Below are 27,465 nucleotides of genomic sequence, written 5' to 3'. Positions count from 1 at the left end.
ACTACACAACAAAAATACACTTTTTCCAAATAAAAATTTTAACTTTAACTTTAACTCAACACACTATACAACATTTGTCATTTTCTACAATCAAAATCAAAGTTACTTTAACTCTGAAACCAAACGCACCATAATATTCCGCGTCACCTAATGACATTGACAGTGCCACAGTACTGTCCGATCGAGCTCGATGAGCATAGAAATCAGAAGGGAGAATATATATATAGCAGTCTGTCTATTGGATAAGTGGTTCGAGTAATTAATTAATTTTGTGGAGGGAGACAGAGGCATTAGTGCCTGTGATCCAAACCCTAATGCCAAGTTGCCAGTGAGACAGAGATGAGAAACCCTCGAATCCCATGCAAACGATACGATGTGATGAAACCCCCACAAGAAAGATAATATATATATATATATATATATATATATATATAAGTTCTCCATGCAAAATAAATGTATTTTTTCATAAAATATATTATATATATATATATAAGCTGTATGCATCGACGACCACTGTATCTTTTTCGTTGTCGCAGCTACCCAAAGTAAATAAACCCTCCCTCCCACTTGCCCTAATTCACAACTATGTGTGAGGTGGGGACGACAGAACACAGTTGTTCAGAGAGAGAGAGAGAGATGTCTCTTTATTTCAAACTTCACGGTTGGGGAGATATCGACATTAACTATTATAGCCCTTTCGACAAGGGTTTTCAGCTGCGGAGACGATCCGAAATTTACAGCTTTTTATAGCTTTCCGTTGAATTCCCATGCTCCATCCATGCCTATATATTCCCCACCCCTCCACCCTCCACTTTCATCTCACAACCTGCATTCTCATCTCTCTCTCCTCTCTCGATAAGTACTGCTGGTTGAAAGGATTGAAAGTGCACCGATGAGTTCTTCAAAGTTGCTCTTTCTCGTGCTCCTCGGAGCGCTCGTGTGCTCCGCCTGCAGCTCCCGGGGGCTTTTGGGTGAGAAAGTGTCGGGTTCAGCCTCCTTTGAGGAGGAGAAGACATTCTACCACCACCCGAAGTTTGGTGGCGGCGGTCTAGGTGGTGGAGGAGGTGGCGGTTTTGGTGGTGGAGGCCGTGGTGGACTCGGTGGTGGATCCGGTTTTGGTGGCGGTGCTGGCGCGGGAGGTGGGCTCGGTGGAGGTGGTGGGCTTGGTGGTGGCGGTGGGGGAGGCTTCGGTGGTGGTGGTGGAGGCGGCGTTGGAGGTGGTGCTGGGGGAGGGTTCGGTGGTGGAGCCGGAGCTGGCGGAGGACTTGGTGGAGGTGCTGGAGGTGGCGGCGGTGGAGGGTTTGGAGGAGGCGGCGGTGGGGGACTTGGTGGTGGCGCGGGAGGTGGATTTGGTGCTGGAGGTGGTGCCGGAGGAGGGACTGGGGGTGGATTCCCTTGAACTTTGATTCATGAAACCCCTACCGTATCATCAAACTTAATTGAAAAGACAACTACTTCGCTATTCCTATTGGCTTTTCTTTTTTTCAGTGTTAATCATGATATTCGAAAGCTTAATTGGACTATGACTAATTTAATTGAGCCGAATCGACCTATTAGAGGTAAAAATTTCTCAGTTTTATATTGGCTTTTCTTAAACCAGTGAAATTGTGTTGTTTGATATAAAAAAAGAAAAAAGAAAAAAGAAAAAATAAAATAAAGAGAGATTGTGTGGTTCGATTGACTAGGAAGTGTCTAAAGTTGTCTTCGTTCCACAAATGTTTCTATATGAAATAAGCTATCAAGTTTATGAATACAAAAAAGCAAATTATTATTATTTTTTTGGGTAAGGAAAAGCAGATTATTATTAATTTGAGCTTTGTATCTTGTGTCTTAATAAATGTAAAATTTCTCTTGCTTTTGCTCTCTTTTTCTCTCCCCTTATAATTTTCCGAAATGGTTCTTCGATTAACAATTGCCCCCGAAGAGTTCACTCATCAATCATTCAATATGACATATTTACTCCAATATTTGATGTTCTTCGCAAGTTGACCTCATTCCGAAAGCATAGCATTTGCTTACCAAAATGTGCCAGTTTTCCGAAGTTTCGCAATAGTACTTGATCGGGACGTCCCCAAAAAAATATAATAAATAAATAAATTCCATCAAAAAGCCCAAAAGGTTTTTCCAACCGATTCGCATGCATGCATGAATGATGCATGTCACATCGGTCAAATTATTCCATGCAGCATATATGTCACGTATACCGGACATTGGGCCTCCCTGGGCCCATCAAGAAAGACCCACGAACTCTTGATTATGTCGGGCCTTCAACTCCTCATATGACGTTGGGTGGTCGTCGGCCCATTCGGTCAAGCCCAAACATTTCACCAGTCGCCACCACGCCAATTCTTTCTTTCCCTCTCTCCGACTCCGACCTGACCGTCTAATATATCAACGGTTACCGTCTTGAAATTTGACCCAATAAAATATTGCCACGTAAGCATCGCAAAGAATCCACCTCATCACCGGTTAACAGTGGGACGCTACGGAGGAAAGAAAGTTCTTTCCTGTTCTCTTCTCTCCTATTTCCCGACTTGCTCCGCAGAATCGTCTCCCCTCCTCCTTCGCCGTGCCGCCACCCTGAAGGAGCCAAAACCCTACCACCTCGATCCGCTCCGTCGAAGGTTCTGCCAGCTCTGTAATCAGGTCAGACCTGCTCTTCCCGTCCATTGCTTACCGCCATGTCGAATGTATCCGTTTCATTCCCGTAGATTCACTTTGCCACGCCTCTGTTTGATATTCTTGAGCTTATCTCTTTTGTTTTTTTCGCTTGTATGTCTATGGCGAAATTTCAGCTCCTTCTAGCTTCTTTAGCTTGGAAATCGACGGTAGTTCGTTTATGAGTTTGTTTCCGGTCGGTTTGGGTGGAACATGAGCATGTCTTTTAAGTTTTGTTTTATTGAAAATATTATATTGTGTTCATGTCTATGTAGAGATTAAGGTCAAGATGTTGGGCGCTATAAGGCGAAAATTCGCTTCTGGAGGCTCATATTCATTGGTAAGAGCCTTTCGTTTTCTCTCTTGCTCTGCTGTTGGTCTATTTATATGTTGTATCGAAGTGTTTGCAGTTGTATGGATGAATTTAATTATGGTTCGTTCAATTTTACGGAGTCTTGGAAAGTCTTTGCAGACAAGGTTTGCTGCATCTAGACAGAGAGTTTCTTTCTTGATTGAAAATGAGGTTGTTCTTGTCCCGGGATGTGGATCTGCCCGCAACGTTTACCGCCTTGCTTTTCTTGGTAAGTTTGTCTACTTCAATATTAGTCATTGCGGTCAAGCCATTTGTACGGAGTTAACATCGAGTAGTGACTGATGACTTCAAATCACTGTCTTCGACAGGACGCACGTTCAGTTTAAGCCCAATGAGGTGAGTGAAACATCAATTTACCGATCTAGTTAGCCGCTTGGTGTTTTTAATTATTAATATGTAGTTTAGGGCGGAGCAAAAGCGGAAGATACCCATAATAAAATCAGTTGCTTGCTTATACAAGTTTTATAACTCAAAAGAGAATCATATGCGGTTTTCAAGGATTAATGGATAAGTAGATGCATGGTCAGTTGACCCTCAATATGAAACCATTTTACAAGCCATACTGAGCTAATCACATGGTATCCTGCATGATGAAGTTGTCAGTTGTTGTGTTAGCTGATCATTTTGTACTGCATCTTGCTATTTTGCAGGGTACTTGCTTCCAATGTCCAAGCTGAGGCATCCTTGCAAAAATGGAGACTATTTTCATCTGAAAGTGGTACGACCTTCAATACCTCATCAGTATGCAGGTTCAATTTTTTATTGGATAATCATCGGTTTGGCTGTTTTAATGCATAGGTGCGTAACTATTATGAACAAGATGTCTTATTTCTTCTTCCTGTGATTTTGTTTTGCCTTTTTTCTTGCCCGTCTTAGTCTTTCTTGAGAATTAGTTATCAATGGAATAATCAGTTGCACAGTTGAGTGAATGAAATGAAAAGCTGATGACTTTTTAAAATCAGCTTTTACTTATTTAGGTTTTTCTCAACCTTTAACTGATAATTTTACTATTGCTTCTGCATCCTTAAGGGGATCTGGTTGATGCTGTTGTCCCTTTAATGGCGGAGTCTATCACCGATGGAACTCTGGCGAATTTCTTGAAAAGTAAGTTTCCTGCTCTATCGACGACTATCGATTATTCTATGGAATTCCCCATCTTAATTGATAAATTATTGCATTTGCTTGATTAAGTGGTGATCTGATTTCTTGTGTGCAGAGCCTGGTGATCGGGTTGAAGCTGATGAGGCTATTGCTCAGATAGAAACAGATAAGGTATGATTTATACGTTCTGCGGTAGCGTCGCCGAAGCCTCCTTTTTAGGAGGAAAATTGATTGGTTCCTCAGAAGTTGTGACCTGATGGTTCTTTCAATTTTCTCTTCAATTTACTTTTGAGGAGAAGGGAAGCAGGGCTGAGAAGCAAATTAATAATCCTTGGATATCTCCTTTGATCAGGTCACAATTGATGTTGCAAGTCCAGCAGCAGGAGTAATCCAAAAGGTATGCGGTATGCTATTAATTGTTTCCTTTATGTTTCAGTAATTGTTCCCATCCTAATTTAGTTTCCCATTTCCTAACTTCCTTCTCTGTGAACAATAGTTTGTAGCAAAGGAAGGGGAGACCGTAGAACCAGGAACCAAGATTGCTGTCATATCGAAATCTGGTGAAGGGGTTCCTCCACCAGAGAAGGTGGCTGAGAAAGCTGCTCCTGAGCCATCTCCTCCTGCTGAAGAGAAGCAAATACCGAAAGCTGAATCCGCTCCTGCTGTGGAAAAGCCTAAGACACCCTCTCCTCCTCCTCCTCCTCCTCCTCCTCCTAAGCGATCTGCCACTGAACCCCAACTCCCCCCAAAGGATAGGGAAAGACGTGTATGTCCTTTTCTGTCCCATACAAGTTTCTTGTAAAATATCAATAGCTTCTCCAACTTAGTCATATGCTTTATCTGGATTCATGTAATTGCAGATTCCCATGACAAGGCTTCGTAAGCGGGTTGCCACAAGATTGAAGGACTCGCAAAACACATTTGCTATGTTGACTACATTTAATGAAGTTGATATGTAAGCTCATTCTTCCTGAGTGTGTTAATGGCTGCCTCTAGTTGTTAAACAATCCCAACTGCATATTTCAATTGTACCTGCTTCAGTGTTTCAGTTTTAGCAAGTAGTTGTGACTCACTCATGTTGGTTCTTATAATTTGGGCCCACATTCCATAATGATAATAATCTGGTCATTGTAGGACTAACTTGATGAAGCTTCGCTCGGAATACAAGGATGCCTTTTTGGAGAAGCATGGGGTGAAGTTGGGACTCATGTCAGGATTTGTGAAAGTACGCATTCACCATACTTACAGTAACAAAGAAGATGAAGAGTTACTCAATGTACACTTCTTTAAATATTGCAATGCAGGCAGCAGTGAGTGGGCTTCAGAATCAGCCGATTATAAATGCAGTAATTGATGGTGATGACATCATATACAGGGATTACATAGATATAAGTATAGCCGTTGGGACTCCTAAGGTTAGTCTTGTCATACTTACAAAAGAATTATGTGTATGTTTCTTGTAGTTTTGTTACAATCTTCATAGTATGTTACTTTTCCCGCATTAACATGTCCTTTCTTGCAGGGTCTTGTTGTTCCAGTTATTCGCAATGCAGAGAAAATGAATTTTGCTGATATTGAGAAGGAGATCAACACACTTGCTAAGAAGGCAAATGATGGGTCCATATCAATTGATGAAATGGCGGGAGGCACATTCACGATATCTAATGGTGGTGTTTACGGAAGCCTCTTGAGTACTCCTATCATCAATCCGCCCCAGGTCCGTGTTCATCTGACTCATACATTCCTTTTTATTTGGTTTGGGGTTACTTAGTGAAAGAATAAATTAAGAAGGAAGAGCTATGGTCGGGCTAGCTTATGAATCACAACCGGATTTATGCTTAACTGGGTGGCAAAACCTATATTGAAGTCTCTCCATCAAATGCATTTTCATGGGGCGAAACTGTTGATCAACTCTAGATGTCTTCTCTGTTAGCAGACCTTTCAACATATTTGAATGGAGGTGTAAATGGGATGTCTCTTGTTGTTTTAACAGTCGGCAATTCTCGGGATGCACTCGATCGTGAGCCGCCCAATGGTTGTTGGGGGGAATATCGTTCCAAGGCCAATGATGTACATTGCCCTGACCTATGACCACCGGCTGATTGATGGAAGAGAGGCGGTCTTCTTCTTGCGCCGCATCAAAGATGTCGTGGAGGATCCCCGCAGGCTGCTCCTTGACATATGAAGGCCCCACTGCAGAAGCTTCTCTGCTCAGTAAATGGGTGAATCATAGTCTTCTCTTTAGAATATATACTTCAACTGGTTATTGCTCATCAGATAGCAATAATCTCTTAAAAGATACTCGGATATTTTTGTCCCTCTCTCGTGGAATGAGTCAGTACAATTGCGGCTTGTTTGTTCGTTTTTCATTTTGTTGCTCATACAGATTTCGCCTTTTAGTGAAGCGAATACGGGAAAGACCTGCATACTTCATAGTTGATTGGTTTTTCTTTTAATTGAATCATATGGATTTCCTGTTAGTATTTTGCCCATCCATGATTTGGTTCCATAGCAGAACAGGTCTGGGTTCCCTCATGAAACCTGTTGTTGAAGATGTATATACCAGATTCCATGTTGAGAAATCGCACAATACAGGGGATCGAGAAGCTCCATGGATAAATCAAACCAACAGACAAATAGTTTCACATTTTATTGGTCTCTACTTGGTCAATAACAGTTCTCCGTAACGATAAACTCTTTTGCAGCCTTTGCAAGCTTATAAGCTCCAAGTGTTCGACCCCCTTGTGCATCTATATAAAAGTACATGTTGATGAGGGTGTTATGGCCATTAGTTTCATCTGCATATATCTCAATGAGAAGTCCGCGCATGCATCAAACCGATAACAATTAACAAATCGTGTTCTATTGCGATTCGATTGAAAAGAATTGGGCAATTCTTCGTTTCCCAACTTATGGTAGGCCCTAAGAGTTCCGTAGAAAATGGACAGTGCAAAATTTCCCCTCTCAATATGTATTACCTCCTGGACATTCCACTTCTTCCTCGACATCCCCATCAACGATAAGTGAAATGTCTAGTAACATGGATGGTAAGGACTACTCTGCTTGCTTGTTATTTTTAGGTGTGAATTCCAGAAACAGACATGGACTACTTTGCTGTCGATTAATGAGGAAGCTGAAAGGCTAATTAAAAAGGGGAAAAAAATGTGATTCGACCCAGAAATTCTGATTCTCCATTGAGGAAATGATCTGCCATTAATATCTCTAGCAAACAATACCATGGCTTCTCGAAGAAGAAGAAGAAGAAGAAGAAGAAGAAGAAGAGGAAGTACCAGACCATAGCTAGCTACAATGAACCATGGACTCCTCATTTCCTCGAAGTGACGCACTAATTTAATCACTCGGAGAAGGAAAGGTCGTGAGCACAGTCTCCCACTCTTCTCAACTTCCGTTAAGGATTATGAGGAAACTAATGGGGAAATGCTCTATCGTATTTAATACTTGTTAAAAGCCCCGAATGGCAAAACTTGGCTGGTGGAACTGGAATAAGTTGGAGCTGATGAGCCTATTGCTCGGATAGAAACAGATAAGTTGTGGCTAATACATTATTCTGTGGTACTGTTGCTGAAGCCTCCTCTTTAGGAGTAAGAAGGGGGGGAGAAGGATTGGATCCTCTGAAGTTGAGATCTGTTTCATTTTTCTGTTCTTTTAATTTTCTCTTCAATATTAATTCTGAGGAGGAGAAGTAGCTAAGGTTGACAAGGGAATTGATAATCCTCGGTTATCTTTTCCTTGGCAATTTCATTCTTAGTACATAATTTTCTATTGGAAAATTTGAACGTTAAAGAGTATCGAATCATTCATTTCCAGCATTGGAGTTGCATATTACGACTCCAGTATTCGCCAACTAAATGTGCCAGAAGTTTGGGAAGATATATAGAATATTGGATTTTCCCATGATTGATCACGGTATGCATTCAATATCTCATTTGCAATTGTATACTGTATTGTATACATATCTTTCTAGCATAGCAGGAATACTGTAGTCTGAGGAGCTATTGGTTCTCAAGCTCCTTAAAAGAAAAGTGTACATGGTCCCTTGTTTATGTGGCTTTGGAATGAAGATACTCGGTCGCCAGAGTCCTCTGTTACTTCCTGCAAATGATGTATAGAAAGAAGATAAAATTGTTCGTGTTCTGTTCCTTAATTTTTCCCCATTTAAATATCAAGCAAAGCCCCTCGTAATATATACAAGCACTGTATGTGTTGTATCGTTCTTTCTTAGCTGCTTTACAGAGAAATGGTGTAAAGAAATGGTGAGCTCTTACGTACTTTCCCTTGAAATTATCATTATGTGATTGCGGGCCTGCCAAATTTCTATAATAAGCAGTTTGAATTTTGACATATTGCTTACTCTTTGGCAAGGTAAGGTGCAGATGGAATCGGCGAGGACGCTCCTACTGTGAAACTCGTAAAAAGTTAATTATTTAGCTATGAACAAGCACGGGCACAGGTATGAAAACATATGTAGAAGATACCCGCTGCCATCTCTTCTCATATTAGGTAGGCTGTTCCCATTTGTTGTGAATAAACTGCCCAGAACAATTGATAGCTCCCTCTCTCTCTCTCTCCATGCCGGAATGTTATCCCCCAGAGGTCTGATCGCAGAGTCTATGAGCATTTAACTTATATGTTAAGTTAAGTTTCTGAAAATCCTAAAAGGTCGTCATAGTCTGTTGTTATAACTGTCTCATTGCATGGCTAAATCATCAATTTCACGAGCTCTGCTTGCTGTCTGTGAGTTTAAGATAAACAATGGCAGTTAAGTTTCACTTTCTTTTTCGATAGAAAGGCTCCATGCGACTTTGAGAGGTCATCATCGATGGACTAACATTGCAAAAACTGATTGCTTTTTGTTCTTCCATCAAGCATCTAAATGGTATATTGAATCCTGCTTCAATACGTCACACTTCATCCTTCCCATTCTGCTCTTTTGCAACATCTAGAAATTTATAGCTAAATTATGCACCTCCATTGTACTGGTATGGTTGTGTCTGAAGTTACCAGTCTGACCGACTCTCATCTATCTAACATTATCTTATGCTGTCTGTGAATATGCATGCTGTCAATATGACAATGATGAGTCAGGTCAAATTGATCAATGAATCGAGAAAGGTGTAAGAGTTTATATTTTGGGAATCGTTTCATGAAATTTGTCATGGATTTCATTTTTATTATTTATGATTTTCCAGTTCATTGTACTTTTTTTTTTAAACGGAACAAACTGCCTATACTGACACTTACTTAGTTTTTGATCAGCCTTCTTTGAGTAAATTAATTTTCACTAGAAAGCTAGGAATTGGTAGAATCCACATCCACCGGCAACTATATATCTGCCTTGCTGGTATGTATATTTACAATTGTCTTGATCTAAGTGAAGGTCTTTCTCCATTTCAACTCTCAGTTGAATCCTCTGATGGATGTGGGAAGTGATGTCGAAGTTCGAGCCAGTGGAGACCTTCTGGAGATATTGGAGAATGCACGGATTGTTGACACCCTTGCACATAAGGAGGGGGGGAATGCATCCATCTCTGTTGATTCTGTGATTGAGATTTCATTGTATTCAGTTACAAATCACATATCCGTGCTGTTTCTAATTCTATTATTTTGCTTATGCTAACTCTCGCTTGCTCGTCCATGACCTTAAATATAGCACATCATTCACGGTATAAAGCTATGGAGTTCCTTAATGACCTTGTTAGAAACAAATTTCTCAAACTTGATGGAGCACAGCAGCTCATGAAGCATTGCAAAATATATAAGATAGATAGTCATCCTAGTCGACATATGGGGTATTTTAAGAGCTAAAGTAGGGTAAATGTCAAGCTATACGCTGGACCTTTTTTTCTTGCAAAGTGTCTGCGATGATATCTCTTATGACAGGTCCTCTGTTTTTTGGCATGATGAATAATGTTTGCAGAAGTTAGTTTCAAATGTTTCACCAACTGGAGGTCTCTCTGCATGTTTGACTAATTCCGTTCTAAATCAAGTGTTTGAGGCTCATACTGGATCTCGAAAGTCTTATACTGGACCTTGAAAGTTTGAATGGCTGTCTTGATGCTGTATTTATCGGTCCTTTGAATAATAAAACTGTATGTTACTTCAAAATTTCAAATCAGTACATGCAAGCCATAGACTCAATTTTATAATGAGATTAGTGCTTTTCCTGCACTATGTGACTGATGATGATCATTTAAGGATACTGAAAGCTGGATTTTTAAAAAAAAATAAATTCTGAAAACACTTGCAGATGCTAATTGAAGACTATCAACTGTCATGAGATGGTGCTTTCATCATGAGGGTTCCTTTCTAATACAGATTCTTTCAGACGAACTATCAATCATGTCTCATCAAAATGTATGGAATTAAGTGCATTCTATATATGGTTTAACAGGCCCTGCTAGCATGGCTTCGTGTTATGGGGACACGGCTTCTCCCACATTGGATGCACGTGGGCCCCACTGCACATTAAGCATCCAACTGTGGGGAGACCCCATGTCATGGGGTGACGGAGTCGTGCGAGAATTTCCCATGGTTTAAAAGTTATGAATGTGGCGTTTGAGCGTACAGTTTTGTAAAGATGGAAAATCCGTCATTAAGGCCTCTTTAAAAAGATGGGGCAAATAAGATGGAATTTGAAGCGACCTTGTATTCATTTCATTTTTATTTTTTTTCTTTGGGGGGCATTTGCAGAGTATTCGGTTTCTAAACTCACTACTAGATTTGTATATTCATGGCTGCTGCACATCTCACTTCTGCATCTCTTTTGGATCAGCAGTTTCCCCGAGAAGTTCACTTTGATGCCCTGCTTGCGCATGTGTTCCCAAAGAAGTGATTGACAGAGCTGCATCGTTTCTAAGTAGCCAATGGGGAACAATCAGGCCATTGAGCTCATGCACAATGAGAGAATATTAGCTCAAGATCAGCAATACTGGGTAGTTCTCGTAAATAAGACGTGCGTGAGTGTGATACAGAATTCCGCCGCCGCCACCCCCCCCCTCCTCCTTCTCCTACATCACAAATTATCCATCTTCTGGGATTTTTGCAGAATGTATTGGAGAAGATGCTGGCTTTCGATACTATTTGTGGCAACCTCAAAAACTTCTTCGATGAAATATTACCTTCGTAGTATCTGAGGTATGGAGTACGTGTCTCTCTTTGGCTACAGTATATACATTTTGTTCTCAAGAACTGGATGTGCATTTATCAAGGAAGATGAGGGATATATGACTCCTACGCACCCGGCCAAGGCCCTAGGGGACTATTTGCAGCTGCTTCCAGGGGTAGCTAGTTAGATATTTTAGTTTCCATATTTTTCCTCTTAGAAGAAAATAAGGAAGCTTTACTTTCATGGGAAGTCGGGAATAACGCTATGCATGCACAGGTCTAGGAATGTTTAGTTAAGAAACTGCAGTAATGTAAGAAGATCGACATTTATTGAGTTTTGCATCTCTTTTTTACGACGACACAATCTTACAGGTGATAAGTACCAGTGTGTTGATCAACTAAAACTTCAAGGGCAATGAATTAGCTGCCGTACATTTATCGGGGAACTGTACTGTGGAGGGCCATCGAAGACATTGTCTATGAACAGTCGACTGGCTGCTTCAGTGGGGTGGTATAGATCCCAGAACAAGTGGTCTGTCCTGTTGGAGCAATGCTTTGAAATGGACAGGCATGGGATTTCGGCATTTAGGTCTCCCATCCCACAACAGGCTGCTTTCACCTCCTTAAACCCTGAAAAACAACCAGGAAAAGGGAGAAATTCATCGGCATTTGACGTTGTTGAAGTATAAGAACAACGACGTACTGAAAAAGCTTGGCATATGGCTAAGGAAAGAACGATGTACCACGAGAAGCAGGATCCTGGATGACGCCATATATGAGAGGATAAGTGCGGCTATAGGAGTAGCTCATGCCTTTCAGCTCCGACTTCAGCTTGCGTGACATCGATGCCAGTGCCTTGTTGTACATGATAGTCCAGGTATTTGTGTCCTCCCTGCAGCCTCTGGTCACATTCTGAATCCTCTGCGATGGGCAACACCCCACCGGAGGCAGTCCAACCACCATGAATTTACGTGCACCATAAGTATGTAGTATCTGCTCAGGAAAAAAATAAAAATAAAAATAAAAATCCCACAATGTGTAGTCTCCAGTGCACCCATCACGTGTGTTAAGTCATGCATCGGTATCAGTGGTATCATCATGTACCTTTAACTTGGCCTTGAGCAAGGTGGTCATCTGGTTGACGTACCGTTTCGGGGTGGGCTTTTTGGGATCAGATGATCGGGAGTAGCGAAGGATGTCATTGCTACCGATCATAATGAAGAACAGAGACTTTGATAGATGCTTCTTGGCACCGTTGGATCCCAGTCGCTTCATGAGGTGTTCATGCACCTTCAGATAGTAATCCACTTGCTGCCATAGAGCTATTGATTGCGTCTGCAAATAGTAGTTTTACCAAAAAAATTGAATAGGATTTAATTATGCTAGTAGTGTACCATATATATATACATATATTTTGATCATTCAATCGTGAGATCGATCATAGAAGATGTTTTCCGTACATTTTGTGGATCCGTTGTCTCATTGAGGATTGATGCCCCACCAGAAGCGAAGTTGACACCACACAGGTATGATGTTCTCGAGTTTGAGTCGATAGATAGGTAAGGTGGTGGACTCGGTAACCCCACCTTCTCGGCTGTTGCATTACACACGACAACGAAGAAGAAACCAATGAAGAACGATGTTTATCCAACACGACTTCGGATGAATGTGCCATGTACGTACATAATGCATGGAGCTAGGAGCTAGCTGATGGAACTTTTCAGTTGAGAGAGCATATATACCTAGCCAATCAACGGCATTCTTGCCATTGCTAAACCTTCCTGTCGCATTCCTCCCAGGGAAGTCGATTCCATTATGTGGGAAATCTGCTCTTGCTAATGTAAGCGGGAGGTAATTGTTGTTCCCAACATCGACGAATGAGTCACCCAACACGAAAATCGCGGGCACCATATGCCCATGCGAGCCACTAGACTGCAAAATGATGACAAATACAAACAGAATCATACTTGTACAAACGAACTCCGACGACATCTCCCTCTCCTTATCTCCCACGAGATGAATTAAGTCTTATATCTGGATGAAAATTGATGGAGAATTGATCAGACGTGCGTCTGTCTTATTATAGAGAAGGGAATGTAATGCGAAAGGGGACAACGTTGTTAAGGGCAATTTTTAGTGCGTTGTGGTGGCGTAGTGGCTTTTTTTGAACATCCATTTTCTATTTTCCCACCCAAATCATTTGCTCCATAGCATGCATCATCCTCATCAGAGAGAATATTCGCTAGTAATAATATATAACCAAGTCGCTGTAACTCAAGCAATAATTGACACGTAAAATGACTTCTACCTTATCTACATGAACAATAATTCAATTCCGAATTGAAATCCTGGAAAGTCGGAGACACATGTAAATGTGATGTTTGTATAAAGGATCGTCGTATGGTGGGGGGTTACTGACTCGAGTAGTTAGGTGCTTCTCGTTATTGCGGCGACACTTGGAACGCATTACACAATACAATGCTGAAAATCCAATTTTTGATAGTGGCTCTCGTTGGGTCGGTCATATCGTGATAGGAGCTATATATCAATCGTCGAAGCAATCGCAGAATCGGGAACTTGAGAAAATTTAGAGTCACCTTCGCTAATTGTATGTAGCCTATGACATTAATTATAACCTCTCTTCCTTTTACCTAGAGGGTGTATAATACGCTTTTACAGACTATCAAAACTTATTAATTTTTTTACTGAGGTTGATTGGGATCAATAACTTGCTGAGCAATGCGATTTGCCAAAGGACTGGCGGATTGAATTTCTCATTTTATTTTTGGTCATGCGGAGGATTTTGGGCTGAGCAAGGTTAGCACGCGGGAAAGACAAACTGTACACGCAAAAGGAGACGAGATGAGCAACCAAAAGGTTGCAAGAGGGGCTAATTAAGAACACAATTTATCGAATTAAAGGTTTGGTGGCTCTGCGCTGATTTACGAAAAATGATCGATGATCGATATCCGAAAATTCAACCATCTAGTTCGCATAGTATCAAAGACTGCCCTCCCTTGAAAATGCCACGAGTAGAAACAAAAAATGACATGTATGGCGCGACAAGGCTTTCCAATTGATTACGTACGTAGAAACGAAATGACTTGGAAAAAAAAAAAAAAAAAAGGGAAAAATAGTCGGGGCGCAATTTCGTCCAGTTAATTCTGTTCCTGAAGTCAGATTCCGACTTCTATGCTTTCCTTCAGTAGGTGCTCCTTTTACGGATTGAATGGGAACCTGTAGCGTAGCCAAATATGTTAAAGAGGTGGGAGTAATCAATAATTAACAATTATTAGTTCCTAAGAAACACGAAATGATACCAGCAGAAACTATGATATGATACGATACGATACATTTTCCTTAGAAATTGTTTGGATGATAGGGGAATAAATCAATCAATCAATCAATCAATCAAATGGTATAATACTAATTAGTGACCCCATCATTAATTACCATCGATAGATCCCTCCGTCAAAATTATCGAAGTTCACTGAAATCGTAATATTGACAAGGACATGTCTCTCAAAGTCGATGGAGAGCCGATATGCCTACCTGCCATTAGCATCTGTAAAATCTCTAACCACCTCCAACCGTTAACGGTACGATGTGTACCTGAAGAAAATGAATGCTGCATCAATTTAGAGAATGGACAAGAAAACAATATCACTGAACATATATAACTCTGAATGTCCAATTGGCAAGTAACGTAAGGGAACTCATTTAATTACAAAATTACGAACCTGAAGCATTGGTAAGTCACCTAAAGGAAAGTCCCAGAAACCAGTAATGTTAAGAAAACCGGATCTGCAAATAAACCTGAAGCATTGGTAAGCCAAGGAAGGGGAGACCGTAGAACCAGGAACCAAGATTACCCGTCAATGGCAAAATCCGGTGAAGGGGTTGCTCCATCCGAGAAGGTGACCGAGAAAGATGATGCTGAGCCATCTCCTCCTGCCGAAGAGAAAGCAGACACCGAAAGCTGAATCTGCTCCAGCTGTGGAAAAGCCTAAAAAAAACCCTCCTCCTTCTTCCGAGCGATCTGCCAAGCTTCTCCAACTTAGTGATATGCTTTATCTGGATCCTTATAAATGCAGATTCCCATGACAAGGCTCCGGAAGCGGGTTGCTACGAGATTGAAGGACTTGCAGAACACATTTGCTTATGCTGACAGCATTTATTGAAGTTGATACGTGCTAAGCCCATTTCCTTCTAGCTGTTTTAATGGCTGCATCTTGTTGTTAAACAATTGCAGTCCCATCTGCATGTATCATTTTGTATCTGCTTCGTTGTTTCAGTCTTAGCAACTAATTGTTCTGGCTTGCAATATTTACTCATGTTGGTTCTTATAATTTGGGCCACATCTTCTATCATGATACTCGGGTCACAGAGGACTTGTAACTTGATGAAGCTTTGTTCGGAATATAAAGACAAAGATGTCTTTTCGGAAAAGCACGGGGTGAAGTTGGAACTTTTGTCAGGATTTGTAATTGTGAAAGTACGCATTCACCGTATTCACTGTAACAAAGATGTATGGTTACACAAACACGGATATTTCTTGTATGTGATGCTTTATCTCGCATCTGAGGATGAACTGATACCGGTTCATTTGTATTTCCAGACCAAACAAATCAGATTCATTAGAACAAAAAAATCAAAATCCAATTAATTAAACATCAAACAGAAGAAGGAAAAAAAATAGAATTATTTGGCCTTGTGGCTTTAATTAATAAGCATGATAAATTGCCTGGAAATAATGGGACTAGAGTGTTTCCTATATACCTCGGATTACCATTTATCATGAAATTGTGTATAATAGGTATCAAAATAAATCAAGAGCAAGAAGAGCAGAACAGCTAAACAAAATTCATCAAAGAAAACTTGGCGGATCAGAGATGATTTACAAAGAATGATGATATTTGAAAACTCATCTTGTTGACGTTGTATCAAAGACTCCTTGAAAATGCCACATTTAGAAACAATATTCAATAAACACTTCCGTAAGTACATGTGAGGCTTTCTGATTGAGTACGTACATAGAAATGACAAAACGAAAGCATGCCTACTCCAGGTTATCCTAATCCGGGGGTGCTTCCGGACAGCTAACTCTGTTCCTTCAGACTCTGACTTCAAACCCTTCCTTCAGTAGGTGCTCCTTTACGGATTGAATGGGAACCTGTAGCCGAATACATTGAAGAGGTCGGAGTGAGTTGTTCAATTATAATAGCTACTTTCAATCATGAAATGATTGCAGAAACTATAATATGATGCTTTTTATTAGAACTTTGGGGATTAGAAAGATGACTATTGCTTTCCAATTGGCATCTGTATTGGTTGCTACTTCATCAATCTTACAGATTCAGAAGTTTGTTGGGTTTTTAGTGCGTATAAGTTCATCGGGCCGTACCTCCTTCCGGTGGAAAATTCCAGCTGCAAGAGCTGCAGAAGCATTTGTCTTCTCGAATACCTCAGAGAAATGCTCAACTGCACCTGCTCCACTGCTTGCAATCACAGGGATGCTCACAGCGTTGGAGATCAATTTTATTAAATCGATGTCAAATCCCTTCCCTTGACCTGCAAGCAATCAAGACACTTAATTGTGGGAACTGTTCCACAAGAGCAATAACAACATAACAACAAAATAAATTTATCGAAATATATTTCAATGGAGCTGATTCACAAAAAAAGGATAATAAAGGAAAATACGCTGTTCGCGTAGGAAAGACTAACTATGCAAACATTTAGGGGTAAAAAAACAGCTATTTGCACTGTAGAATAAATAACAAAACCATGACAAATGTCTTAAGGTTAACTGCGTTTTGATAAACACAGAAAACATATAGGCCTAATATTTGATCGAAGAAAACTTAATGAACATGAGGATTCGTTACCATCGCAATCGATACAGTTCAATAAAATTTCTCCAGCACCCAACGCTTCAACAGCCTTCGCAAGCTCATAAGCTCCAATGGGTCGACCTTCTCGTCCACCATTTACCTTGAGGAAACAACTAAAACTATTCAATCTAAAATTTAGAGATCACTTCAAAAAATTGCAAAGGCTAATGACTATAGTAATGCCTTTTATTTACTAGTGTATCAACATTTCCAAAATCACATAACTTACTCAATTCCACCAACTCGTCCACAATCGACAGCTAAATCCTCTCTAAACAGATTCTAAAACAAACAATTTAATTAAGCACAAAGAAAATTCCACTCAGTGGTAAATGATGCTCACCGTACACTGATACCACGCATATTCCTCTCCATTGGGACCTGAAAATAAAAAAGCAAAGCTTACAACAAATTCCAAATTCATGTCTGCTCAACTTCATCTCATTAAATGATCTCATGCCAGTAATTTAACATGCAGAATGATGAGAAATTCAGTCAGAAACGGCTTTTTCTTCCTTGATGAGGTAAACACAAGCACATAAAGAAAAAATCTAAATAGTCAACTAGAAAAGTAAAAGTACAAGATGCCTATACCTGGGTTTGTTACCCATGTTGCTTTGAACTCCACATCATTGGGACTATTAATGTAAACTCTACGCGGATCAATACTAACAACCACAGCCTGGAAATGCGACAAAGACCATCCAATAGAAAGGTCAGGTAGTAGAGAACGCTTATTATTTCTCAAAAACAACAAATATGGATGGAAAGCACTGTTCCAACAAGAGTTTCCAGCCCAAGTTTATGATGATGCTCGCGAAAAAAATTTCAGACGCCATCAGGTAGTAACTTGAACACCCTTTCAAGGGCGTACACATATCTTGCGTCAGATAAAACATCCTTAGAAGGTTACATATGCTTCCATCTAAAATGTAGCATATTACCTGGTTTCCATAAACTCTAGATATCTGTTCCAAGCTGCTCTTTCCAGTCTTTACCTGCAAACGACAGTCTGATTTTTATGAACAGGAAGAAACATTAGGCATATGCCAGTACATGTGGTATATTAGTTAATAACATACTCCTGTCCTTAGATATTCCTCTGCAGCGTATACAGCATCACTTCCTATAGAAACCTTATCAGCTCCAGATCTAAAATATTCTGCAGCTACCCCCAGACTAGAATAGTACCTGAAAAAACAATTCTGTAATTTTAAAATAAAAGAATGAATGCAAATAAGCTGTATACTCATCATTGTACAAACTAATTAGTGACCCCATCATTAATATCGATTCATCCCTCAGTCAAAAGTTATCACAATTTACTGAAATCGTAGTAATGACAAGGAAGGTTTCTCAAAGTCATTGAAGAGCCAGTATGCCTGCCTGCCATTTGCATCGGTAAAATCCCTAATTCCACCTCCAACTGTTAATGGTACAAAAACATTTTCTGATGTGTATCTCAACACCTGAAGAAAAAGTATGTTGCATCAAGTCAGAGAATAGACCGGAAAACACTATCAGTTAACAAATATAACTCTAAAATGTCCAATTGGCAAGTGACCTTAAGGAATTCATACAAAATTACGAACCTGCAGCATTGGTAAGTCGCCTAAAGGAAAGTCCCGGAAACCAGTAATGTTCAGAAAACTGATCTGCAAATAAACATGAAAAGATGGATCAGATTACAATAGTAGTTAAAGAAAGCATAAGCACTAAAAACGCAACATAAGTAAAGCAATTCTACTTCATCAGCTCCATCCTTGTAGTACTGTCCAGCAAGGTCAACAGGTTTGCCCAGGTTCCTCACCTAAAAGAATATGAGAAAATTAAAACCATCACTACAGAGGAAGAGGAGGGGGGAGAGGGAAGCATAGCCTCACAACCACCATGAAAAAAATTGGAAAACATAAAATGTTATGGGCAGCAGAAAATGAGGTGACTCCCACCACCATATGAACTTTCAGCTCAACCATAACAAACTCTCTTCAGGAGGATCCACCGTACCATGCTCAACATGATTCAGTTTTTGTACCTCATTCTCCTCTGTGTTCTCTCTTACATCATATTGGTCTCCTTTAGTTACGACAAGATCTCCTTTATCATTCGTTCTCACATCTAGGCAAGCAATAACCTGAAAAGAGAGGGCAACCTTTAGTTCAGACCCTCGATCGGCCAATCAATCAGTAATTAAGGAGCACACATTATCATCTCTACAAAACCAAATGATTAAAACTGATAATTAAGGAAAGATAATCATCATCATGAAAAACAAAAGGCAGTTCAACTTCAATGTTAAAAGTACAATTACCCTCTTTGCGAGTTTTGAGGCCTTCCCTTCAGCAGGCTTCTGTCTTCATAAAAAGTTTGAGATATTAGATGATTAAAAACTTATAACATGCACGTTACTGAATCTGAGTGCCGAGGTATAAGGAATACCTTTAACATGCTTGACTTTGGGGACAAGAACCTTCTCAATACCGACAGTCCAACATCTATAATAATTCATGTAAAGGTGATTGAATAAGTTAACTGCATGATTTTATGAATTATTAAAAAAAACACTATCTATTACTAGCAATGCATTACGAACAATAAAATGACCAACTATGGCAGTTTCACGAGTTTCCCAACTTCCACAGAAACCCCAAAGGACTTTTAAAGTTCTTCATAAATATCTCGGCTGTCTCCTTAACATGCCATAACTTGCTTCCTAGTGAAAGCTGGGTTCTGGCTCATGCCACCCACCCTATCCAGGATACAACTTGTAAATGGAAACAAGGAATACCAAATAATATTTTAACCCTATTTCCTTACTGACTAAATGAGAGTTCTTGTACAGAACAAGCAAAACATATATATCTTACCTCCACTCTTCTCTGGGTGAAACTGAACAGCGTGCACATTTCCCCTTCCAACAGAGGCAATAAAATCATCCCCATAAGTGCATGTTGAAGAAACCCACTCCACATTGTCCATTGACTATCAAAATTCCAAACAGAAGAATTAGGAAGAGAAAATACTAAGTTAGACAGCAGAACGGGCAATTGTTACCTGAAAACAAACGACAAGTGAAGGAAAATAAAAAGAAAAGGGAAGTCAGAAGCACAGTACAGGTACGGCACGGTAGGAATGGACGAAGTAGACATGACGATTTCCAATATCATCTAAAATACCAGAGCCTTCCCTGACTTTCAAGGCATTCCATCCGATATGAGGAACTTGCAAGCCATTTGATGAATCAAAACGATCAACCACTCCAGGGATTACACCAAGACCATTAACTGACATACACATAGATATAGTTAAATTAGGTATAGACCAAAAAGTAAAAACACGTCTCAAATTACATCAGAAAATCAAACTTTGTCCCTAGTTCTATCCAATAAGACCATAACTGAGTAATACCTAGTTTGACAGTTATTATAAACAGGGCTCAGGAATTTATTTTAATTCAAAAAAATCTAACGTTGAGTAGTGCAGAGCAAGGAATTGCCAGTGATTTCATCCAAAAAAAAGAAGGGAGTAATAGAACGACTCCAATCACTGACCTTGTCCATTCTCTGTACTGCACTCAAAAAGTAGCTGCAGGCCTAAACAAATGCCGAGGAAAGGGCGATCTTCCTTGATATAAGTTCGGAGAGCTTCAGTCATCCTGAAAATGTTTATGCGTCAAAATAATCTTCTGATATTGCCGGTAAAAACAGCTAATCACCATACAAGTCAAAGGCTCGTCCCTCGCAAAGGGTACACCTAACCCATGAGGGAGGATCAAAATTCAAATATACAGAGCCCAATGATTGACATGTTTATGGATTTATCACATTAGCAGGGCAACGTGAACTAAAAGCTCAAACTGCTCACACTGCTAAAAGCATGTCATTTCATGATCCATCCAACTAACAAAGAATAAAAAGACAAATGACCCTCGATTAGAACCTCCATAACCTAATAATGCTTTCAACTTCTCGGACTCTACCTCAACCTCCATGCCACGCACACAAGACAAGAGTGAAGAAAGATATACTAAGTCTACCGTACGCACCCTTTCTCATTCAGGACATCCATCATGGACGCGAACGCCCCAACACCCGGGAAGATGAGGCGGTTCGCAGTCAATATATCTTCAGCAGTTTGCACCTAAAATGTATTTGAAAAAAAAAATGATCTTCAGGTGTTTTCAGCTGCAGATTCTTTTCGCTTCGGTTAATTATAGCATAGTATTACACAAAAGGGGAGACAACTTACATCTTTAATGTCGAAGCCGAGGTGCCGAATCGCGTTCCTCACGCTCCGCACATTGCCGGCTCCATAATCGAGCAACGTCACCACTGAGCAAACAAATACCAACGAAATCATAAAAGTGGAAAGCAATGCACAAGATTGTCTGGTTATCTCCGCATTCAAGAGAACCATAGTACGAGTGTCTGTCACGGCAGGAGTACCAGAATCACCATTGGAGGAGGCGCGGACAGCGAAACTTCTACTCCCACGCGGCTTGAATTTGAGCCCTACGGTGTCATTTCCTGAGCGGAGGAAGAGGAGGGACTGTGAAGTGGAAGAGGAGAAAGAGAGCGACGTCGGAGTGAACAAAGAGGAACCAAATGGCGCCGCCTCCATTGTTGCAGGGCCGCCGCCGGAAGGGGAGGTAGAGAGAGAGAGAGAGAGAGAGGCAAATCCCGAGCTCAGCTCAGCTCAGCTCTGCTCCACTATGGAAGTTCCCGTGAGAAATGAAAGAGCAGCAGGGTTGACTAGACGCCGTCGGCGTCGGCGATCGCAAAGTTTGACTTTCCGTCACGTTAGGACGCCCTTTATGGGAGAGCCGGTCGGCCCGATAATCGGCTCTTTTCGGCCTGTTTGTGGAAGAGCCGGCTCGGCCCAACAACCGGACCTTTAAATTTAACGGCTCGAACTCGAAGAACGTTTTAAGCTTATTGTTTTTCAAAATTTTACCTTCAAATTATAAGGAAAAGACGGAACAGATACAAGATGTTGTTGGACTGTACAAGGTTGGAAACATGATCTTAGGTATCGATTTAATCAGATTGTCTCGAAGAATATTATCATGTGATGGCGCATCTCGCATTTGATTAGGACCTGAGAATGCAGAGTCGGTGACCTTAATCATATGAGGACCTCGTATCAGCAGCAAAGTGAGGGGAAGGAGGGAACGCAGAGCAACTCAAACACAGCGCAATCAGTGAGCCGGTTATTAGAAAAATGTCACGTCCTGTGAACGTTACAGAAGTAAAAGGCTTAACAAACCACCCGAGGGCAGCAGGTACATGATCGAATCATCGGTTGATCAGATTGTAACAGATGTGAATCTTCGTGTAAAAGTCCAGAGCATGAGCGTTGAAGTGGTCAAAGTGGCCCTGAAACTGGAGATGAACTTAAAGTGTTGCTACAAGGGAGTGCAATAAACACCTCATTTCTAGTTCTGCCGTACTCAACATCAAAGCTGGAAACAGACATAACTAGATGCAACCAACTTGTGATGCTAACCATAGATCGACTTAATCAAAGAAATTATGAATTCGAAATGGCGCGACTCACATTTGACTGAAACTCGAGAATGCACAATCAGTATTCCTAACCATACAAGGTGCATTAGAGCATTGCTCCTGTAGTACAAAACAAGCTATCTATCAGCGACACAAACATCTAATAGAATCGCTCTTTTGATCAGCTTACTTGGAGAGAGAGAGAGAGAGAGACCAATCAGATAACCATAGGATGAACATAGCTTTACATAGTAGCCATCAGCATGGCTCGAATCTTCGCCCTCAGATCGTCAGGAACCTCAGTGGTCTCAGATGCCTTAATAGAAGAACTCGATGCATCCACCAATGTTTCTCTATAAATATCCCGATCAGCCCCACTATGTCTTTTGGAATCACCCGCTTTTGCAGCTAGCATTTCTTCCTCTGAATTCTCCCTATCCCTACGATCTCTCTTGTGCCTCCGCCGGGATTTGCTATGGTGATGCTCATCCTTGTCTTCCTCATCGTCATCATCAGACCTGTGCTTCCTCCTCCTTCGATGCCTCCTGTGCCTGTACTCCTCATCATCAGATGAGCTAGCTATATCATCCTCATGCCTATGTCTCTGGTGTCTCGAGTCTTTGTCCTTTGAGGAGGAAGAGGAATGCTTCTTCCTATGCTTTTTGTGCCCCTCCTTGCTATGATGAGATGATAGATGAGATTTGTGCTTCTTCTTCCTCGAGTGCTTATGGTCTCTCTCTGTGTTTTCTTCTCCATCTCCATCCCTTTCTTCTTCCTCCTCCTCTTCTTCTTCATCATCCTCGTCCTGCTTTTTACTTCTTGAGCGGTAACTCCTCTTCAGCCACCGCCCAGTTCTCTCTATGGCATCAGAATCAGGTGGCACCGAACTGCCTTCCCTTTCCCTTGGAGGCTCCACATCCACACCCAAACCCGAGATCACCGACTCTGAAGGAGGAGATTTCGATGGAACAGCTCCACTTTTCAGCGTTGAAGTGAACATCTTTGCCCGTTTCAGCCTCTCAGCCTTCAGCTTCTGGTCTTTAGTCAACCCCGCCTCTGAAGAATCGGCTTCAGAAGCAGTCACAGCAGCGGCAGTCTCTGCAATGGCTGTGGCAGGGGGTAGAGGCCCACCTAGAGGCTTCGAGGACTCACTTCCAAGGCTCTGTCCTCCATTAAGTGACTGGGTCCTTGGGAGTACTTCAAGGTTGGGATTCTTAATACCTCTACGAGCAGCCTGAAGTATAGCAGCAGCTGCTGCTGCGTCCACACAAACTCCAAGCTCCTCTCGAGATTCCTTCGGGGGCTGCTCCTGCCCGTCTTTTTTCATCCTTCCTATCACCATCTTAAATTTCTCTTTCTTATTCAAGTCATCGGGTATATCAGACCCCAATGATAGGCTATCACTATCCTTATGAACGGATTTCTTTTCCGCCCCATGAATTGATGCGTCATTTTTCTTTCCAGGGAATTTTGCCTGCAAAAGAAGCGACGAAAAAAGATCAGCAAGACAGGAATTGCCATTAGTGTTAAAAATGCATCTATAAAGACACCAATCAACATGGTTGTAAGAAATTCACACCTGTTGTGCCTCCTCGAGGACTTTTAAGTAGTACAAGTGGTACTGGTTAGATGGCCGAAGAAATGGAAATCTCCCATGATCTTTATCTTGTTCAGCAAGAACCGATTCAAATTGTTTCCCATTTTTCAGGATGAACTCAACGATCTTATCAACTAACCGCTTCATTTCAAATGGAGGCTCCATGATAGATGTCTCGGCTGTAAATAAATTGGGAAAAGCAGAGGATCTCTTCTTCTCCGCAGAAGCACTGACTGAAGAGGCTTCACCATCCCTTTTAAGCGCACCTTCAGATCCAGCCTTGACAGCACAAATGGAATGGTTTCTCTTTATGAGAGAAGCCTTTTCTTTCAAAGAAGAAAGTGGATCCTTCAAAGTTGGTTCTTCTTTCCCTCCTAGATTTGCAGAAGATGCTGTATCTTCTGATTTATGAGAAGAAGGCATATCACTACCTTCCTTAGCATTCTTAGATTTATTATTTCCTGGGGAAGTTTCAGCTTCATTCTCCTCTTCCTCCCCAGAATCATATACTGCACCAAGCAAAGACAATGCACCACCTGCACATTCGCCTGAAGACTTTTCTTCAGTATCAGATCTCAGGAGTTCTTGGTGATCAACAAGAAACCTGAAGTATGGATGAAGATGATGATCTGGCATTAAGAACCCAAAAGTGGGGTTATCTCCTTGTTTCACCCTCAAAACAATTTCCGATTGTCCACCATTCTTGCTCACAAATGTAGCAGTCCTGGCAATGATCTGATGCAACTTTTCTGTCGGAGGCTGGAAAAAAGAAAACATACAGAAGAAGAATTCCTTAACAGAGAGAAGTACAGGAAACGAAGTAAACAATAAGATCATATAAATAATCATAGAGATTTAACGGTTGAATCTCACATAATCGGGTAACCACAAAGATCAAGAAACAAAACTCTATGAAGATAAGCTTCATCGGGCAAGGGCTCAAGTGGTTAAGGTTCCAGACAGGAAAATGAGTTTCAATCATTCTAATCCCACCTGTGAGTCCCTTCGCTCAAGGTAGCCATGAATGGCAACCTCAACTCACAAGAACTGCATCCTGCTCCAGGTATCTGAAACTTAGACATGGTAAGCTTAGAATAATAAAAGGGCATGCCAGACTATTGCCATTTCACCAAATTGCATCAAGTTCTGAACAAACAATTGCACACCCTCATATAAAATATGAAGAAATTCAAACTTCTAACACATTTACTCACCAGGTTCTGGAGTAACCATTCTGGTACAGAGAAGGGTGGTTGAAAACCAGACTCGGTATCATCATTTTTCTGATCAATTGACTCCTCAGCATTTCCGTACGAAAAGCCAACAGCACGAAACCCACCATCATTCGCTGATGTTGTCCCAGATCTGATAGATGGATCTGCAGAGAATACATATTTAGAATCCTACTGATATGAAGTTTTCCCGTATAACAGTGAACAGGCTCATCAGGATCGACCCAATTGATATTGCATGGCGAACAAACTCTACAAAAAGAAATCTAGAGTAATTGAAAATAGACATTCTTACTTGTCTCTCTGAAAGACGAAACTGTTGCTAACAAGAATCGTACCTGCAACCGGGAAAATTAATGCAAAAAAGGTATAACATTCACACAGCAACAACCAAAAACTCTGGGCAATTGCCGTATTCGAGATGAATCAGTTTTTACACGAAGTATGTTCACATATCTACTCGATTAATAATTCATTAGTCCTTTCCTCTGAGTACATTGGCTTTCCGTGTACACGGCAACACTTATATACCGAGCATAAACTCAGAAAAGTTTGGATAAGAAAATATATAAATTTCCAATCCGGCAGTTCAATAAAATGAGAAGCAAGTAATATGGCTGCCGATACACATCTCAAGGAAGATATGCAAAGCAACTAGAAAGCCATAAAGAAGCCCCGGTTTTCCTCTTTGTTCCTATTCACTTCCTAACAGATAGCCCAACATTCAAACTTCGGTTCAGAAAGCCATACTTGCTCTTAAGAATCATCTGTTGCCGACGTGATAACATATAGAAAAGAAAGATTAACAATTTATGGAATTCTTTTATCACTTTTGATCTTTCCTGAAGCTAAACAGAATGTTCACAGAGAGGTGTTTCATTGAGCAAAAAGCATTACAAGCTGAAAAGCTGAGCTCAGCTGAGAAAAGATGCTCAGAGGCCTACTAGTGAACAATGAAACTGCATCAATAACGGAAAAATGAGATTTTGGAAGAAGAGCATGAGGATTGGATAGTGTTCATTTTACCTTCATCATCGGAAGGCAGCGGCAGGTCGAGGTATCTCTCGTAATCCAGCTCGGACTCTAGGGAGGAGTCGGGGTGAAGGAGCGGCGCGGACTGGTGGCGCCGCCTGCTGCGAGGCGGCGGGGGAGCGGAGAGGAGGTGGCGCACGTCGTAGCGATCGATGGACAGGGAGTTCCAGTCGACGAGGGCGTCAGGCGAGTTCACGAACGCCGCCATGGCGTCATCGTCGAAGAAGAGCGCGTGGCGTCCTACCACCTCGAGATCCATGGCTCTTGGCCGGTCCGATTCCAAGCACGACAAGATTCAAAACCCTCAGAGAGAGAGAGAGGGGTCTCAAAAGCTCATAGCTGGAAGTCGTCGAAGATCATGGAGCACCCGAATATGTATACGGGTTTGACCCGACTTTTGGCGGGTCATAACTTGCATCTGCTCCATCTTAGGCCCATTCTCGGAATCCTGTTAACTGCGCGAAGCGGCAAGGATCCCCGGCCATAAAAGAAAACCCATCAACCATGCAAGTTCTACAACGTCCAACGTTAACCGTTTATCGACCCGTTTTTGTTTGGTGATGGATAACTCGGAGATTATCGAGAAATCATTTAGTAGATCCAGCTCGACAGAGGAAGCTCGTGGACTATGGAGCATATACAAGATGTATGTGTTCGAGTCACTAGTGGACCACATGATACAACAAGAAGAAATAACAAAAAAAATATGCAATGAGAGATAATATGGTGAATAAAGATGTGAGTAGTTAGGCCGGTTTGGTTCCTTAGGGCATGTTTGGTTCGCAAAATTAAGTAAGAAAGGGATTAATTATACCGTACGTAATAAGTTGTCTGGCGTTTGGTTTACCGGAATGCGGAATAAGTATTCCGATCGGGCTGTCCTATCCGGATTGCATGAGGAATGGTGAAGCCTCCCGTGAGTGTCCGGATTAGCGGTTCCCCATCCGGA

At 41.2% G+C, this 27,465-nt stretch overlaps 6 protein-coding genes across 10 annotated transcripts; 2 read left to right on the top strand and 4 right to left on the bottom strand.

Moving 5' to 3' along the window:
• The first annotated feature begins 802 nt into the window (after positions 1 to 802).
• On the top strand, positions 803 to 1,858 carry LOC116214803 (glycine-rich protein 5-like). The gene has a single exon (XM_031550270.1). It carries the CDS (start codon positions 893 to 895, stop codon positions 1,397 to 1,399), a length of 507 nt encoding a protein of 168 aa, XP_031406130.1. The 5' UTR covers positions 803 to 892; the 3' UTR covers positions 1,400 to 1,858.
• A 629-nt stretch (positions 1,859 to 2,487) lies between these two features.
• On the top strand, positions 2,488 to 6,615 carry LOC116214802 (dihydrolipoyllysine-residue succinyltransferase component of 2-oxoglutarate dehydrogenase complex 2, mitochondrial). 3 transcript variants are annotated; one of them, XM_031550269.1, is made up of 15 exons: positions 2,493 to 2,646; positions 2,796 to 2,828; positions 2,934 to 2,998; positions 3,131 to 3,239; positions 3,340 to 3,367; positions 3,682 to 3,749; positions 4,061 to 4,135; positions 4,248 to 4,303; positions 4,485 to 4,529; positions 4,629 to 4,898; positions 4,993 to 5,087; positions 5,267 to 5,357; positions 5,437 to 5,547; positions 5,655 to 5,849; positions 6,126 to 6,615. In XM_031550269.1, exons 3-15 carry the CDS (start codon positions 2,948 to 2,950, stop codon positions 6,315 to 6,317), a joined length of 1,386 nt encoding a protein of 461 aa, XP_031406129.1. In that variant the 5' UTR covers positions 2,493 to 2,646; positions 2,796 to 2,828; positions 2,934 to 2,947; the 3' UTR covers positions 6,318 to 6,615. The 3 variants fall into 3 exon arrangements, with proteins under 3 accessions (XP_031406128.1, XP_031406127.1, XP_031406129.1); XM_031550268.1 differs by lacking the exon at positions 2,796 to 2,828 and having other exon boundaries at positions 2,488 to 2,646; XM_031550267.1 differs by lacking the exon at positions 2,796 to 2,828 and having other exon boundaries at positions 2,488 to 2,646; positions 3,122 to 3,239.
• A 4,985-nt stretch (positions 6,616 to 11,600) lies between these two features.
• On the bottom strand, positions 11,601 to 12,758 carry LOC116215409 (GDSL esterase/lipase At5g55050-like). Its single transcript, XM_031551110.1, has 2 exons — positions 12,001 to 12,758; positions 11,601 to 11,887 (listed from the first exon to the last, which is right to left on the bottom strand). Exons 1-2 carry the CDS (start codon positions 12,218 to 12,220, stop codon positions 11,664 to 11,666), a joined length of 444 nt encoding a protein of 147 aa, XP_031406970.1. The 5' UTR covers positions 12,221 to 12,758; the 3' UTR covers positions 11,601 to 11,663.
• LOC116214582 (GDSL esterase/lipase At5g55050-like) lies at positions 12,329 to 13,168 on the bottom strand. Its single transcript, XM_031549967.1, has 3 exons — positions 13,000 to 13,168; positions 12,718 to 12,851; positions 12,329 to 12,592 (listed from the first exon to the last, which is right to left on the bottom strand). Exons 1-3 carry the CDS (start codon positions 13,166 to 13,168, stop codon positions 12,329 to 12,331), a joined length of 567 nt encoding a protein of 188 aa, XP_031405827.1.
• A 2,982-nt stretch (positions 13,169 to 16,150) lies between these two features.
• Positions 16,151 to 21,941, bottom strand: LOC116215540 (imidazole glycerol phosphate synthase hisHF, chloroplastic). The gene is made up of 19 exons (XM_031551281.1): positions 21,597 to 21,941; positions 21,400 to 21,482; positions 21,197 to 21,291; positions 20,703 to 20,806; positions 20,266 to 20,435; positions 20,019 to 20,133; positions 19,591 to 19,646; positions 19,463 to 19,501; positions 19,187 to 19,285; positions 18,899 to 18,961; positions 18,744 to 18,806; positions 18,538 to 18,620; positions 18,234 to 18,342; positions 18,096 to 18,149; positions 17,746 to 17,833; positions 17,495 to 17,532; positions 17,146 to 17,251; positions 16,662 to 16,828; positions 16,151 to 16,430 (listed from the first exon to the last, which is right to left on the bottom strand). Exons 1-19 carry the CDS (start codon positions 21,769 to 21,771, stop codon positions 16,371 to 16,373), a joined length of 1,767 nt encoding a protein of 588 aa, XP_031407141.1. The 5' UTR covers positions 21,772 to 21,941; the 3' UTR covers positions 16,151 to 16,370.
• A 592-nt stretch (positions 21,942 to 22,533) lies between these two features.
• Positions 22,534 to 26,854, bottom strand: LOC116213792 (splicing factor, suppressor of white-apricot homolog). Of its 3 annotated transcripts, XM_031548856.1 has the most exons (5): positions 26,511 to 26,789; positions 25,780 to 25,822; positions 25,467 to 25,630; positions 24,235 to 25,011; positions 22,534 to 24,129 (listed from the first exon to the last, which is right to left on the bottom strand). In XM_031548856.1, exons 1-5 carry the CDS (start codon positions 26,517 to 26,519, stop codon positions 22,900 to 22,902), a joined length of 2,223 nt encoding a protein of 740 aa, XP_031404716.1. In that variant the 5' UTR covers positions 26,520 to 26,789; the 3' UTR covers positions 22,534 to 22,899. The 3 variants fall into 3 exon arrangements, with proteins under 3 accessions (XP_031404716.1, XP_031404715.1, XP_031404717.1); XM_031548855.1 differs by lacking the exon at positions 25,780 to 25,822 and having other exon boundaries at positions 26,511 to 26,854; XM_031548857.1 differs by lacking the exon at positions 25,780 to 25,822 and having other exon boundaries at positions 24,235 to 25,319; positions 26,511 to 26,806.
• Positions 26,855 to 27,465: the final 611 nt, after the last annotated feature.

The sequence above is a fragment of the Punica granatum genome, chromosome 7, assembly GCF_007655135.1.
Source record: "Punica granatum isolate Tunisia-2019 chromosome 7, ASM765513v2, whole genome shotgun sequence".
In the NCBI taxonomy this organism is placed as follows: domain Eukaryota; kingdom Viridiplantae; phylum Streptophyta; class Magnoliopsida; order Myrtales; family Lythraceae; genus Punica; species Punica granatum.
This window is presented reverse-complemented; position numbering and strand designations above follow the sequence as displayed.

Bases quoted from the DNA above. Each gene is read 5' to 3' on its own strand.
- LOC116214802 (XM_031550267.1), top strand. From the start codon at position 2,948: ATGTTGGGCGCTATAAGGCGAAAATTCGCTTCTGGAGGCTCATATTCA. The intron at 4,304-4,484 runs GTATGATTTATA...TCCTTTGATCAG, and splicing joins CTCAGATAGAAACAGATAAG to GTCACAATTGATGTTGCAAG. The intron at 5,088-5,266 runs GTAAGCTCATTC...TGGTCATTGTAG, and splicing joins ACATTTAATGAAGTTGATAT to GACTAACTTGATGAAGCTTC.
- LOC116214582 (XM_031549967.1), bottom strand. From the start codon at position 13,168: ATGGTGCCCGCGATTTTCGTGTTGGGTGACTCATTCGTCGATGTTGGG. The intron at 12,852-12,999 runs GTATATATGCTC...GTAATGCAACAG, and splicing joins GAATGCCGTTGATTGGCTAG to CCGAGAAGGTGGGGTTACCG. The intron at 12,593-12,717 runs GTACGGAAAACA...TACTATTTGCAG, and splicing joins AGACAACGGATCCACAAAAT to ACGCAATCAATAGCTCTATG.
- LOC116213792 (XM_031548855.1), bottom strand. From the start codon at position 26,775: ATGGATCTCGAGGTGGTAGGACGCCACGCGCTCTTCTTCGACGATGAC. The intron at 25,012-25,466 runs GTGAGTAAATGT...TCTTTTTTCCAG, and splicing joins AATGGTTACTCCAGAACCTG to CCTCCGACAGAAAAGTTGCA. The intron at 24,130-24,234 runs GTGTGAATTTCT...CTTCTTTTGCAG, and splicing joins TCCTCGAGGAGGCACAACAG to GCAAAATTCCCTGGAAAGAA.
- LOC116215409 (XM_031551110.1), bottom strand. From the start codon at position 12,220: ATGGTGGTTGGACTGCCTCCGGTGGGGTGTTGCCCATCGCAGAGGATT. The intron at 11,888-12,000 runs GTACATCGTTCT...GTTGTTTTTCAG, and splicing joins CCAGGATCCTGCTTCTCGTG to GGTTTAAGGAGGTGAAAGCA.
- LOC116214803 (XM_031550270.1), top strand. From the start codon at position 893: ATGAGTTCTTCAAAGTTGCTCTTTCTCGTGCTCCTCGGAGCGCTCGTG.
- LOC116215540 (XM_031551281.1), bottom strand. From the start codon at position 21,771: ATGGAGGCGGCGCCATTTGGTTCCTCTTTGTTCACTCCGACGTCGCTC. The intron at 21,292-21,399 runs GTAAGTTGTCTC...AATACATTTTAG, and splicing joins TCGGCTTCGACATTAAAGAT to GTGCAAACTGCTGAAGATAT. The intron at 17,252-17,494 runs GTGAGCATCATT...TGTTTCCTCAAG, and splicing joins ATGCGTGGTATCAGTGTACG to GTAAATGGTGGACGAGAAGG.